General features: G+C 36.5%; 1 protein-coding gene across 1 annotated transcript in view; it reads right to left on the bottom strand.

Annotated features, from left to right (window-relative positions):
• Positions 1–16,262, bottom strand: part of znf385b (zinc finger protein 385B) — a 316,695-nt gene that overhangs the window by 220,521 nt on the left and 79,912 nt on the right. The window contains exon 2 of the mRNA XM_056465829.1: positions 5,140–5,451. Coding sequence (XP_056321804.1) covers positions 5,140–5,449 — 310 coding nt within the window. The 5' untranslated portion in view covers positions 5,450–5,451. The remainder of the gene's footprint in view (positions 1–5,139; positions 5,452–16,262) is intronic.

The following is a 16,262-nucleotide window of genomic DNA, read 5'->3' on the forward strand; positions in this document are numbered from 1 at the left end:
GTAGAGTAATGTCATCGTGCTGAAAAAACATATCTGGGATTCCTCAAAGGGAAAGCACACAGGTTATTTTACCAGCATTCATAAAAATCACAAAATTCCCTATGACATAATAGACCTTCGAACAGTGCAATAAGCTCTTCAAACAGAATAAAAAATTCCATTTAGCCTTGGCCGGCCCTTCAAAAGAGGCAAAAGTTTTCCATGGAGTCCAACACATGCTGTCTAACGTCTGTAGCCTGTATGCTACTTTTCCAGCAATCTAATGAAAGTTTGGTCACCACCGCTCTGACACTGCTCCGAAAGCCACAGTCTCGCCAGCCAGTTCAGCGCCAACTTCTCATGATTCCATCAGTATACCCATCCTGCATCAGTGCAACCCAAACGGTTTCCCAAGCAACATGCATAACATAAGCCCGTTTGTTTAAACATGAAGGTAACCTGGCATACATCTGGAACTTACTCATAAACTGAATGAGCCATTATTACAGATTCATCTTCATATTTTATAGTCTCAACAGTGTGAATAGCTTTGTTCCACCCACCAACCAGAATGTGAACACACTGATAAACTGCCACTTACTGGTCAAGTGCAGGTGCTGCCATTTGCACCAGCGACACATGCCAGCACCACCACAGGCCTGTTAAGGAGACACATTACCCTTGAAAACCCATGTGAGAAGCTTACTCAAGGAAAAAAAAAGACTGTATTTGTCAGAGACACCCAAGAGGTTACAAAAATGATGCACAAGCCTTGGTTCTGCTCTGAGCGAGGTCAGAAATTAACCTGAGCTCATGGCGGAATTGCTACAGAAAAGTGACACAGAATACCCCAATGAATGCAAGCAATCGTCATCCCTGTAGAGAATTCATCTGCCATAGCCAATTATAATGGTTTCATTCTTTTAAATAAGCTTTAGTAAGAGAGTTTTGTTTATATTGTGCATTATTTACAGTTATTTTTATATACAACAGAAAATAATAATGATTTTGAAGGTAACACTCATAATTGTTGTCAAGATTTGCAATGTATTTGAGTATTACATATTCCATTAATGATTCACAAATCAACGTTTTATATCGAAATATGCCACCATGAAACATGGCACCATTCATTCATTCATTCATTCATTCATTCATTTTCATCCGCATGTCCAGGGCTAGGTCGCGAGGGTATCAGTCTTAGGAGAGAACCACAGACTTCCCTCTCCCCAGACACTCCCTTCAGCTCCTCCGGGGGGGGGGGGGTCTGAAACAGATGCGTGAGCCACCTCAGCTGACTTCTCTCAATGTGGAGTATCAGCGGCTCTACTCCCAAGTGACAGACCTCCTAACTCTCTCTATAAGGGTATGCCCTGCCTCCCTGCGAAGGAAACTTATTTAGGCCACTTTTATACAAGCTTTTGTCCTTTCGGTCATGACCTAAAGCTCATAACTATAGGAGAGAGTAGGAACGTAGATTCACCGGTAAATTGAGAGCTTTGCCTTTCGACTCAGCTCCTTCTTTACCACAACGGACCGATACATCGACCGCATTACTGCTGCCGCTGCACCAATCCGCCTGTCAATCTCACGTTCCATCCTTCCCTCACTCATGAACAAAACCCCAAGATACTTGAACTCCTCCACCTGGGGTAAGGACTTTCCTCCAACCTGGAGATGTCAAACCACCTTTTTCCGATGGAGCACCATGGCCTCGGACTTGGAGGTGCTGATTCTCCTCCCAGTCGCATCACACTCAGCAGCAAACCACCCCAGTGCATGCTGAAGGTCCATGTTTGATGAAGCCAACAGAACAACATCATCTGCAAATAACAGAGATGAAATCCTGTGGTCGCAGAACCGGACCCCTTCCAGCCCAAGGCTGCACTTTGAAATTCTGTCCAAAATTACAAACAGAATCGGCACCATGTGCAGGTATATATCGCTTCTCAATAATATTATTAATCAGAAATAAACTCAATGCAATTATATTTCTAGAGTACTTCAACCAACTGCAATGGGTAACAAAGTGCTGTACATTAAAACACAAAATACATGCAAACAAACAAGTAGCCAAAATACATCAACTCACAACACATGTTTTAAAGCTAAAGAAAATAAGTGTGTTTTCAGTGACTTTTGCATAGAAAATGTCTCTGGCCCAGCTCTGGCACACACAGTCAGCGTTTGCTCGGCCCATATGCCGCAGTGAATTACGGTACATGATTGGACCAAGTCTGGCTTCCAGGCAAGGGCCAAACATAGACCATGTCTGGGCCAAGTTTTAGCCAGGTTAATAACCCATAAGTGGGCTTGAACTGGGCCATTGCCTGAAAGCCAAATTCCAGTAGCAACATACAAGAAAGAATAGATTAATAATTCAAATAATTAAATCTTGATTGTTTCCTGGATTAAAATGAAGGCATTAGAATATGTAAACAGAAGAATGGAAATGATTTTGCGAATTAAAATATTTCTTTACTCAAAAAAATAATTAAAAGGATTTTAAATGTGGGTCAACATAGACCAAACTTAAGCGGCACACATATACATTTTTAATATCTGGGCAAAATACTACATTTGACATCTGGCCCATGTCTTGTAGGGGCGCCTTACAGACGGTGCCACCTCTGCCAAACCTGGGTCATGTTTGACCCACATGCTATTTGCCAGTGCCACATGAATGCCTGCTGTTCCAGCTTTATCTGGGCCAGAATTCTTTGCTACCTGGAAGATGTTCTTAAATAAAAAGAGAATTTTAAAAATAATAATCATTTAATTTCCAACACAGGAAAAAACAAGAAAAACTAAGAAAGAACACAACCGAGAAGGAACACTTTGCTATAGTGGTATATAGTGATATCTGAAGGATCTACAGTAGGTGAGAGTTCAAAGTGGCTATTACCGCCGTGGCTTATACCGCCGCCATTTGAAATAAATGCTGCTCTGTTTTTAGTGTAAGACCGCAGTTTGTGAAAAAGCCGCCAGGGGGCGCAAAGGGACGGGAAGCGAACGGAAAGAAATAGCCTTTACAGCAGCTTTAAATATGCTACTGTGCTTGTAAATGATATTAAACAATAGGTCAAAGCATTATAAGTCTATTATAAGCATTATAAGTAATGTTCAGAACCTGAAAGTGAAAGGTTGTAGGTTGGAGTCCCATAAAAGATGAACTTGTCACCACCTGAGCAACATACTTAACCAGAAACATGTCGCAGGTAGCAAAGAATTTTGGCCCAGATTTGGCATAGATCTTGCACTGGCATACAGCATGTGGGCCAAACATGGCCCTGGTTTGGCAGATCGGCACCATCTTTAAGGCAGCACACAATACTTGGGCCAGATGTAAAATGTAGTATTTGGCCCAGATGTTAATAATTGATATGTGGGCCATGTAAGTTTGGTCGATCTTCCAGTCAGGACACTTTGAGAAAAAGCCCACCCATAACACGCCTAAAGCACGATGATTCATGGATTTATCAACTGCATTGTAGTCGTGACACACCAACATATATGGCCCAGTTCAGGCTCAGTTATGGGTTTTTAACTTGGCAGAGACTGGCCCAGATATGGTCCAAGTTTTTCCCTTGTCTGGAAGCCAGACTTGGTCCAGTCATGTACTGTAATTAACTGCGGCATGTGGGCCAAGCAAAAGTTGATTGTGTGGGCCAGAGCTGGGCCAGAGATATTTTGCTTTGTAGGCCATGCTTCTCGCTTTGCTAAATGTCTGCTTCAATTCATTCACAAATGAAAATCTGTCATTACCATCATCATCATCACCATATGTTGCTCCAAACCCATATCCTGACCACTATACTGTATCTAATAAAAGAACTTGAAGAGCAAAAAAATTAATAATTCAGTGAACTATTTTTGACCAAAAAAATTTGCCAATGGTTTTGAACCTGAGATTCAAATCAGTTTGATTAGATTGCTGGCATTGTTAGTCAACTGTGGTTGCAGATATTTTTGTGATTCTGTTTCAAAAATTCACAAATGGCAAAAACGTGTGTAATAGAACTTCAACACTATCGAATTTTATTTACAAGCAACAGATCATGATTTCATGCGAAATAATGACCCTCGGATGCAATGTTCATTATTTACAGCAACAAGATGAAATTAATTTGATCCCAAACCAATTATTAAACAGAAGCTTTTAATCCACCAGTGCTGTACCAATGAGTCAAATGTCAAATGAATTGTCTTGTGTCATTTATAGCTTGTTAACGTGTCTGTCTAACTGATAGTTACATTGTTATATGGAAAAGCATCACACATTAGTTCTGTGAAGTAGAGAAGATAGGACTCACAAATGTTCGCAAACCATTCTAAATCTAATTTCCAGTGAATTCTACTCAAATTCATCTATGTTTTGAACAAAAATAAACAAATAAGTTAAATAAATCATGAAAATAAGAGTGAGCGCTTCAAAATGGACTCAAATGGTACCTTTATGATACATTTTGAGAGTGACACAAATAAATAAATGCATTGCAAAAAATGTTTTTCTTAGAGTATCTGTCTTGTTTCTAGGCCAAATATCTAAATATTGTTAAACCAAAAAGCATCTTCTAGACAAGTAAAAATATTGTCTTGTTTTCAGAAATAAATAAGTGAAAATTAAGAGAATCTTTCCTAAAAACAAGCAAAATAATCTGCCAATGAGGTAAGCAAAATTATCTTATTTCAAAGCGGAAACAAGGTTATTCTGCCTTCCCCATATTATTTTATCGGATTATTTTACTTGTTTAAAGAAAAAAAAACTACTTATTTTTTACTTAATTTGTCTGAAAACAAGACAATATTTTTCCTTGTCAAGAAGTTGCTTCTTGGTTTAACAATATTTAGATATTTGGCCTAGAAACAAGCTTTAAATAAGCTTGAAATACTTTAAATAAGAAAAGCATTTATTTGCAGTGTACTCTTATGTAGACAAAAAAAAGTTGGAAATGATGTGAAGTGTAAATGACGGCAGAATATTCATGTCTGAGTGAACTATGGCTTTAAGAAAACACTCTTCATAAAAATGCCACATGAAATGACAATCCGGGCCCTCTGAGTCAAATGCTAACTCTGGGCGCATTAGCATCAGAGCTGTGTACGCTTGCACAAAGCATGTCATCTCAAAGCTCTCCCCCAGGCTTCTGGAGGTCTTACCTTGACTGCTGCTGAGAGACTGCAGAGAAGTGGGAGCCAAGCTAGTGCTTGCTTTGGGCACCTCTCCATTATTCAACTGTTTGACCCTCTTGAGGTGAGACTTGCCGTTGTAGTGGACCTGGGCCTGAGCGTCGGAGTGCAGCTGGATGTTACAGACGTCACACAGTGAGTAAAGCAGCTTCTTCTTCTCCTGCTGCAGCTGCATGTCTGTGTTGGCCTTAGTGGGCTCCTTTACCTCCACACAGCCAGGGATGGCAAAGCACAGCTGTCCATTTTCTATAAACTGGGTGGGGCTCAAGGGGGTCTTCATACCTGCGAAACAACAAAGCGATGAGGATTAGAAGAAGATAATTCAACATATTGTGATTAAGAGCATGCACCATATTGATATCAGACACACTTTCTCAGTGACTTTCTCAAAACTAGATTAAAGACCTATCTTTTTAGTAAAGCATACACGCAATGCATCACATAAATATAGGATGGTGAGTGGGCTTGACAAACCACCTGTAGAACACACTCTTCCTGTCTCAATACACCAGGCTCTTTGTTAGAAATACTTCTGTTTTATATCCTTGTTTATATAACTCCTATTTTCATTTATAGCGCTTCATTTTCACATAGACATTTAATATATCATCCACAAACACATTATAAACAGCTGCTACGCTGATTATTTCCTTTGTTTTCCATTTCCACTGGGGGATGCCCATACCGAGGCCTCTAGAGACTGTGCAGCGCCACTTGATGAGATCCAAGACCTTTGAAGAGATGATGATGACCATCGAGGACTTCAAGGACAACACATACACTAAGTACGCAAAGACACTTCATTGAACATGTACACATAGACATCACCTATATAATATATAACTGCAGGTTAACTATGTTTATATATACACAACAGGAAGGTCGCTAGTTCTCGCCCCGGCTGGATCAGTTGGCATTTCTGTGTGGAGTTTGCAGGTTCTCCCCGTGTTCGCATGGGTTTTCTCCGGGTGCTCCGGTTTCCACCACAAGTCCAAACACATGTGGTATAGGTAAATTGAATAAGCTAAATTGGCCGTAGTGCGTGTGTGTGTGTGTGTGTGTGTGTGCGTGTGCGTGTGTGTGTGCGTGTGCGTGTGTGTGTGTGTGTGATTCCCAGTAATGGGTTGCAGTTGGAAGGGCATTCGCTGCGTAAAACATAATGCTCGATAAGTTGGCAGTTCATTCCACAGTGGCAACCAATGATTATTAAAGGGACTAAGTTGAAAAGAAAATAAATAAATGAAGCTATTAGCTACTAGTTAATTAGGTTAAGTTATTAGTAACTAATAAAGTTATGGTTATTTCCGAATTTGATTGTAATGCAATAATGTTTACCTTTTGTAAAGCTGCTTTGAAACAATTATTATTGTGACATAAACTTATCAACAAATAAAACTTAAGCTGAATGGATCATGGGCACTTCATAATTCATAATAATTAATTATTTAAACATTTAAATTGCGTTTTAAGAATAATCCAGCCTGATCTCACGAGAAATCGTAAGTATTTTACGTTTGGTCAGTTTAGTGGCTAATTCGTACGAGTTCAGTCATATGAAAAAGTATGATTTTAAAAAGGAGGCGTGGCACCCAACCCCGCCCCTAAACCCAAATCGTATGAGCATGAGCAAATCGTACTAAATTGTATGAATTAGATAGTACGAATTCATATGAATTAGCTACTAAATAAAAAAAGTTATGAATTGCCGTGAGATTGCGTTGGAATAATCATACAGTATTTGCAGGGGTGTTCATCAGCACCAAATACAAATAGATTTAATTGGTTAATGTAGACTACTGCATGCTGAAATATTGATTGAATATTCTGACAATTTGGAGGCTATCATACTGTATGTTAACACTCTATATTAAGGCTTTAATGGTTAGCATTAGGTAATTCAACTAAACTCATGATGAAAAACCACAAAAGCTTTTATTCATTATAGCGGAGGTTAATTTCTTAGTTAATGCAATCTGATTACAAGTCATAATCGTTTTATTAAATGGAGTTAATAACTAATAAAATTCAGTTGTATTTTAACTAATATTAACAGAGTAACTAATCAATCTGTTTTTTCTTACTGTTGATTTCAATCCATTAACTAAAGTTTACTAATGAGACTTTATTGTAAAGTGTTCCCCATTGTACTTTATCATCCGTTTGTAATTTAATTTGGTTGAAACATTTGCTTACACTAAACATCTATAAACAATAAAGCAATACACTAAGTATTCTTTGTTATTATATCTGCTAAAGAAACTTTATAGGCTTAGGTCAATATAATTTTCAATAATAAATATAATGATAATACTGTACCATACACTGTGAAAATATTCGTAATTCAGCAGTTTTCCATGTTTTGTGAGTAATGTTTTCATTTAATCCGGTTTATTTATACTTTTGAATTGCATTACGAGACCTTGATCTTTCTTCCAACAACTTTTAACCTTGAAATGTTAAAAAAGGTGTCTTTTATTAACATCTGTAATAGTTATGGTAATATATAATCTGGTTTATTGTTGTATATTACGGTACAAAAACCTTGTAATAAACTGCCAGTATATTTTCTACTCGATTTATTTCTCTGTATACTATTTCATAGTATAATAGTAATAGTATAGTAATAATTTCATTATTTATTAAAATGTCAATAAAAGTCACTTTGTTAAACTGTAGTTTAATTTTCAACAATAAAAGTCGACAGACCAGAGATCAACAGCCCATGATGCAATTCACAACCATAAATAAACGGAAAACACAATCACAAAATACGGAAACTGTTAATGAACAGATTTTATTTTTTACAGTGTACCGTGATAAAAGCTTCAGCAATTAATCCCAACAAGAAAATTTCATACCTGCAGAAAGGTTGTTGCTATGATCAGATATGGTTGCGGCCGGAAGTTAACGAGAATGATTTATATTATATATTAAATTTCCATTTATTGTATTTTATTAACGTCTACCCCACCCCAACCCTAAACTCAACCGTCATAGTACTGTAAAAATATTAATTATTGTTATACAGTGTAATTAAAAATGCTGCTATATTATTGTGCATAATCCGACTTCCGGCCAGCCGCATACCCGATCTAGACTTTACCATGCAGAAGCCTAGTTAGAGGCATGGAAATTATCTAACCCAAATCAGGTCTCGAGATGACTCACCTTCCGAATTGAGCATCACCCCACACTGAGCTTTTTGGAAACCAGGTGGGGAGTGTTTACATCCTAAAACCACCAATGTCGAGAAGTGGGAAGGCGTATGTGTGTGAGTGTGGATGTCTGGAGCTCTTGTGTGGGCTACACGGGTGGCTGAATGTTCTCTCCCTTAGCTCTGACTCCTCCCCACCGCACGCTCAAGCCAAGCTTCCCTGCTTGCGAAGCGGGCACAGAGCTGCGGACTGACCTCCTGTGCCCATCTGTTGCCTTTGAGAAGAGACCCGACTCACATACCTCATGGTCACGGGTCTTAATGGTCACTCCATTTATCAACTTGACTGCGCTAACATTACTGGGTGAGAATGTCAACAGAATGACTTTACTCTCCTTCTTAAAGCGACTTATAGCTCAGCTGGAGAATTTCAGAACTAATGAGCTCGCTGTGGTTTTGAAACTACATAATGAAATCAGCACTGCACTGACTTGAGCTGATGTCTTCTATTGTAGTCAAAACTAAGGTGGTAGAGAGAGAGCTTAACCCACTGCAACTTGAGAAAACAGAAACGGAAAAACACCAGAATATTAAGAAAATCCCTTCAACACGTGTTGCAAATACTCACAATGCAAACGCAAATAAAAAAAAATACTGCAAATACTCGCAACACATGCACACATATGTTGTCCTTTCCATCATTAGCCTACAAAAAAGACCTGAATGATATCTAAAATATGATTCTTACCTGGAGGGCAAAACAGTGGCACAGTGGTTAGCACTGTTGCCTCACAGCAAGAAGGTTGCTGGTTCGAGCCCCGGCTGGGCCAGTTGGCGTTTCTGTGTGGAGTTTGCATGTTCTCCCAGTGTTCACATACGTTTCCTCTGGGTGCTCCGGTGTCCCCCTTAGTCCAAAGATACGTGCTATAGGTGAATCAAATAAACTAAACTGGCCGTAGTGTATGTGTGTGTGTAAATGTGAGAGTATATACTGTAGGTGTTTCCTAGTACTGGGTTGCAGCTGGAAGTGTAACCGCTGTGTAAAACATATGCTGGATAAGTTGGCGTTTCATTCCACTGTGGTGACTCCTGATGAATCAGGTACTAAGCTGTAGGAAAATGAATGAATGAATGAATGATTCTTGTCTGCAATTTATTTGACCTCATTGCAACAATTAATGAGGCATTGTGAAAAAAAAATCATTAATCTTTAAATTATATTTTGTTTGTCAGCTTATTTAAGGTAATAATTTGTAAAAACAAATAAATCGTGTAATCAGTGTTAAAATAAACAAAAAAAAAAAAAAAAAAAAAAACTCACATTACAGGTCATCTGGTCACTGACCAATAGCCACTGCACATTAAGTAAATTCCAGCCAGGGGTGCGTTTGCCAAACAACGACGTAACTCACGGTTGAACTATCATAGTACATGCATTGTTTGGCAAAAGAACGATGTAGCACTCGGTTTCCATATTAATTGAAATATATGTATATGGCACATATAGAGCCAATGTTTCCTTTACAAATATTATTGAGAACATTACATATTCTATTCTAAAACTTAAAGCCACGTACAAAAGCTAACACATATTCTAATATCATATATAAATCTTATAAATAAATACATAAATAAATAAATAAATAATGAGGCTATTTATTATTATAATAAATGAAATTTTATATGTATTATTAGGAAATGAAAAATCCTACTTTAATAACAATAACAATAATAATAATGATGACGATGATGATTATTATTGTTAATATTAATAATAAGTAAGACATTGTTTATTTGTTTTTTATTTTTTGAAAGGTCTACTTTTACAATTTGACACATGCAAACCACTGGAGAAATGTTCTAACCAACAGGCCCATGTCATATACAGTGCAGATAATAAATAACCTACTACAAATTAAAATCATTAACGTATGCTAAGTTTTTTGTTTTCACAAGTTTTGGAGATGTAACGTGAATTCTGCTTTTAAATGACTTTAAAATAAGGTCACCTATTGCTTTCGTCATGAGCCACGGCTGTGTACAAAATGACATCAATGTTTTCAAAGTGCACTATGAAGGTAACGCAATTATCAACATGAAGATCGCTAAAACTGAACTGTAAAAATTCTTTGAAAGCAAATTAAACCTAAGATTGATGACTTTAATGCTTTTTATCATTCCAAGTTTAAATGTTAAAATGTTCTAAATTAATAGGGCATAGGGGGATAACTGGGAATAGAATACAGCCAGGAACTATGATTCTAACTACAGCTCCAGAGGAGTAGTGGCAACTTTATTAAGCAGTTTGCGAATGTTCGTTGGAACCATGGATTAGGGAAACGCCAAATAAACGAGCTATGTATGTAACGACGCAACTTGCGACCTAAATTGGCTAATGATGGTTTTCAGAAACGCACCCCTGGTTGGCTGGTGTTTTTTTATTTGCAAATGTTTTCTTAAGTTGCAGTGTGTTGAGCGGACTCAGCCACTGTACAAAACTACTGTGTGGCATTTAAATGACTGGACACATGCCAAAAGATATTCATGCTGATTTTGAGCCGATTTCTCCCCTTCCGACTATCCCAGTTAATGTCCCAATTATCTTGGTGATTCTGAAGATTATCTTATCAGATTTTCGTGTGGTGGAAGGTGTGTTAAGAGTGACTTAATCTGTTCTGAAGAACTGATTCCCCAAAATTCAATCATTCATTTTCCTTCGGCTTAGTCCCTTTATTCATGTGGGCTCATCACAGCGTAATGAACCACCAACTTATCCAGCATACGCTTTACACAGCGGATGCCCTTCCAGCTGCAACCCAGTACTGGGAAACACCCATACACACCTATTCACACACATACACTACAGCCAGATTAGTTTATTTAATTCAGCTATAGTGCATGTCTGAACCGTGGGGGAAACCGGAGCACCCAGAGGAAACCCATGCCAATACGGGGAAAACATGCAAACTCCACACAGAAATGACAACTGACCAGCCATGGCTCGAACCAGCGACCTTCTTGCTGTGAGGTGACAGTGTTAACCACTGAGCCACCGTGTCGCTTGCCCCGAAAATGTAAAACAAAAATATATGCAAAGTTTAATATCTACAAATAGAAATCCTGATGTGTGCGATACAACAGGGACTGTGTGCGTACTATCAGAGATTATCATGTGACAAAAAAAATCCAATCAGAGAGCAGCTGACAGAAGACGGAAGCATAACAGAAGTCATGGCGCAGCATACAGGGTATTTGGACAGGAGAGATCGAGGATCAACTTGTTGATTTGTGGCAACAGCACAATTGTTTATTTGTCCACCATGTTTATTCTCAAGTCTTAAAGGTTTTGCAAGACTTTCTGTGTTCGCATTCAGGACTCTGTGTGAGGTGTCATCTTTGTGGCACACCACAAACTATAGGAGCAAAATGATGAAATCTAGTCCACGGTGTAGTCTCAAGCATTTTAAAAATCTCCATTCATTCATTCAATTATTTTTTCTTTTGCTAAGTCCCTTATTTATCAGGGGTCGCCACAGCGGAATGAACCACCAACTATTCCAGCATATGTTTTGCGCAGCGGATGCCCTGCCAGGACTCGAACCAGCAACCTTTTTGCTGTGAGGCAACAGTGCTAACCACTGAGCCACCGTGCCACACATTTTGAAAATCTTGTAAGATAAAAAAAAAAATCTTTTAGTGCGTTCTCAACCAAGGCACTATATAATTAAAGATGTTTATCATGGCTAAATCTACAACAATCTGGATGAAATTAAAAACATATTGTTCCTCAATGTTCTGGCTTTCTGCCCACACCGACACAGTTTTTGTCCTGTGTGGACAAGCATTTTTGAAGACGCTCTCCTATGGACATGATTATGGAAATGGAATTTTCCCCTCTACACACTTACATTTGTTAATGTATACTTGTCATTTCTTTTGGTAAATACAACAGCAAATGATGACAAAAAATGGTTTGTGGACCTTTTTTTGTGTGAAGTGTAGACCGTACATACAGTTGAAGTCAGAATGATTAGCCCCCTGTTTATTTTTTCCCCAATTTCTGTTTAACAGAGAGAATATTTTTTCAACACATTTCTAAGCATAATAGTTTTAATAACTCATTTCTAATAACTGATTTATTTTATCTTTGCCATGATGACAGTAAATAATATTTTACTAGATATTTTTCAAGACACTTCTATACAGCTCAAAGTGACATTTAAAGGCTTAACTAGGTTAATTAGGTTAACTACGCAGGTTAGGGTAATTAGGCAAGTTACTGTATAATGATGGTTTCGTCTGCAGACTATCAGAAAAAAAATTAGCTTAAATTAGCTTAAAATTTTGACCCTAAAATGTTTTTAAAAAAATTAAAAACTGCTTTTAATTTAGCCAAAATAAAACAAATAAGACTTTCTCCAGAAGAAAAAATATTATCAGACATACTGTGAAAATTTCCTTGCTCTGTTAAACATCATTTAGGAAATATTTAAAAAAAGAAAAAAAAAATGTTTTTTTATATAATTCTAACTTCAACTGTATATAATTTTCTGCTAAAAAATCATTAAACCACATTATATTAAGGGGCTTTACAACAGTACTTCAAAAAATAAGTGCAAGTGCAAACATTTATGTTGCTACTGAGGTGAAATATGGGTAAGGTTGTGTGTTAAAGTGTTAGGGATGATAATTGTAATTTCAGGAAATAATTAATTTTTTTAATATTTTTTAAATGCATTGTAAAAACTAGGGGTGCTCTGATCGATTGGCCAGAGATCAGTATTGGCAGATAATCACATTTCATCACTCGATCGGTACTCACGAATCTGGCCGATCTCATGAACCGATCACAATTGTTTGTTTACGAGTTTACAAGCAGCGGACACATAAGAACTGAAATCATTTAACATATCAGAACTGAATGTTCTGTGTTTTCAACAATATTTCAAGTTCATTAAATCCTGGCTGGAAATATTAGGGAAATTTTGCAATGTTTCCAAATTAGTGATGTTTCTTGCCAATTTTTAAAATCTGTTTTATCTATTTTGTTCTGTAAAGTTACTTCTGAAATTGACATGTCCACACTAAATGATTATAAGTGACATGTTTAAGAAATTATATGAATATCTTATTCTCTGAGGTAAGGCAAGATCTCCACTTAAGTATCATAGTTGGACTGAAAACGTGCTTTATGCATTATAAAGCTAGAAGCATCAGAATCTGTACTCTGTATCGGCTGATCACCCTGACAAGGAATCAGTTCTCGCTATCGGCTGCAAAAATCCCGATTGGAGCATCCCTAGTAAAAACAGGTAGATGATACTTGTATTGGACAAAATCATTGATTTAAATTATATACATATCACTGAAAAAAATGGATCATTAAAAATTGTTGCAAGCAATTTATATGGGCTGAATTTAAACAAGCAGATGAAGTTGAACATTACTAAATTTAATTTGTTTGTTTAAATTCATTTAAATAGCAACCACTTACCTTAAACAAATTTAATAAACATAATGAATATTTAAGGCCACTTAATATAAAGTGGGACCCACAATCACTGCCCAATATTTATAAGGCTATACAAATACACACATCTGAAAGTGGTGGGGTATTAAAAATGAACTTTCATAATATTATCCAAATTCAGAGCAAGATTAACTCAGCATTTTCTGACATTTCAGTGTGGATGAGAAACCTTTGGAAAATGCTAATGTGGAAGAATGGTGTCTTAAAAAGCTGCTTTTAACCACGTCCAGATTAATTCAGACAAAGTCTCATGCAAGAGAGTGAATGGAAGACAGTCAGTCCATCCAGGGGGGCATGAGCATCAATGAAGGGCTTATACCTGTCAGCGGCAGCAGACACACACACAAAAAAATGGTTATTGTGTGTCTGGGGTTCTGCAGGACTGAATACATTACATAAAGCCTCCTCCCGCACCTCGACCTCTCAAGCCTCAACCAAATGGACTGCGTAATGGATAGCTGCAAAAGGGGAATGGTGAGCTCTGGTAAATCGTGATCTTTTTAATCTCAAAATAGCAAAAAAAAATAAAAAAACTGCATATCTAGTCAGTCCGCATTAATACTACAGCTGGAGGCTTCCTGGGCTGGATGATAGAGGATAAAGAAACACAAAGATACCAATTGAGTCAGCTGCACTTTTGAGCACATGCCGGGAATGAAATATCCACTGCTGCACGCATGCATATGTGAGTATAAGTGTGTGAGAAAAGACAGACTGCAGATAAACTCAGTCCAATAGATCTCATGAAAATGTAATGCAATATATTAATTTACTCCACAATTTGAATGACTTATTGATTCTTCTGGCCATATTACTATTGAGACTTATAGTAAAATAAAATAAAATAAAATATTAAAATTAAAATAAATCTAAAGTAATAAAATAAAATAAAAATAATAAAATAAAACAAAATAATAAAATAAAAAATAATAAAATAAATAAATTCAAAATAAAAATATAAAATTAAATTAAAATAATAAAATTTAAATTTAAATAAAATAAAATTAAAATTAAATTAAAAAATTAAAAATCAAAAATTAAAATAAAATAAAAATAATAAAATAAAAATAAAAACATGTATATAAAATAAAATAAAATAGCATTATGGAGATGCTGATTTCATTTAAAATCTAAGTACATAGTGATTAAGGCCACTTAATATAAAGTGTGGGACTCACAACTGCTGTCCTGGGGTATATTTATAAGGGTAAGACTGTACTGTAGATGAAATACTGACTGAATGTGGTGGGTATCGAAAAACAATTATTCCAAAAGACTTGTGCGAGACTTTTTTTTCCTCTGTATAATCTGAATCTATTTGTCTAATCCAGTGTTTCCCAACCCTGTTCCTGAAGGCACACAAACAGTACACATTCAAATCCTATTCAAACACAGCTGAATCAAATCATGAGAACATTAGAAGAGGTTCAAAAACCTGAAATGAATGGCTCAGATTATAATGGGGACATCCAAAATATGTACTGTTGGTGTGCCTCCAGGAACAGGGTTGGGAAACACTGCTCTAATCCGTGAGCTTCATTACATGATCCATATGCAGAGCAAGATTAATTAAGTGTTTTCTGACATTTTGGTGCCCATACACTGCCAAAAAACTAATAACACATTTAAATCCCTGTACTTGACTGGCCAGCAAAAGGTCACCTGACCTAAATTGTCAAATATTGTGAAGAGAAAGCATTAACTGCCGTACATATTCATAGTTTTACTTAATTCAACATTTCTGTGTTAAAAATCCTTTTTTCATTGTTCTTAAGTAATAATCAAATGTTCTGACATGCTGAATTTGAGGTTTTCATTGCTGTAAGCCATAATCACTGAAATTAAAATACATAAACACTTGAAATATAAAAACTATACCTGACCTATTTTCCTCGCCCCTGGCTTAGTTACAAATGAAGAGCACAGAGAAAATATGCAAGTTTATGAATATTTTTTGTGTTTCATTCTCTTTCTTTCTTTCTTTCTTTACTTTTTTTCAATTTATTTTTATTTTTTTACTACTGTACTTTTTGCATATTTATATACATTTACAATGTTATTTTATTTATCTCTTTTTTTTTTTGCATTTTGATGCAAGAATATATAATTGTACTGTTTGATTCAGAAAGGAAGAAAATGTGAACTCATTTTATTTTCTGCTGATATGCTGGATCAATTAATGTCTTGTGATTCTTTATATTTGATACCTTAACTCTCTGCCTAATATGCATCAATAAAACAGAGTTAAACGAAACACTTGAAATATATATTAGTCTGTGTTTAATGCATGTATATAATACATACCTGTCAACATTGGGATGTGAAAATAAGGGATAACGCCCTGTTTCAGTTAACGTATTCATATTGTATTGCACAGCATTTATGCTGCTACTGAAATGGGATACAGGT

Source organism: Danio aesculapii, chromosome 9 (assembly GCF_903798145.1).
Source record: "Danio aesculapii chromosome 9, fDanAes4.1, whole genome shotgun sequence".
Classification (NCBI taxonomy): Eukaryota; Metazoa; Chordata; class Actinopteri; order Cypriniformes; family Danionidae; genus Danio; species Danio aesculapii.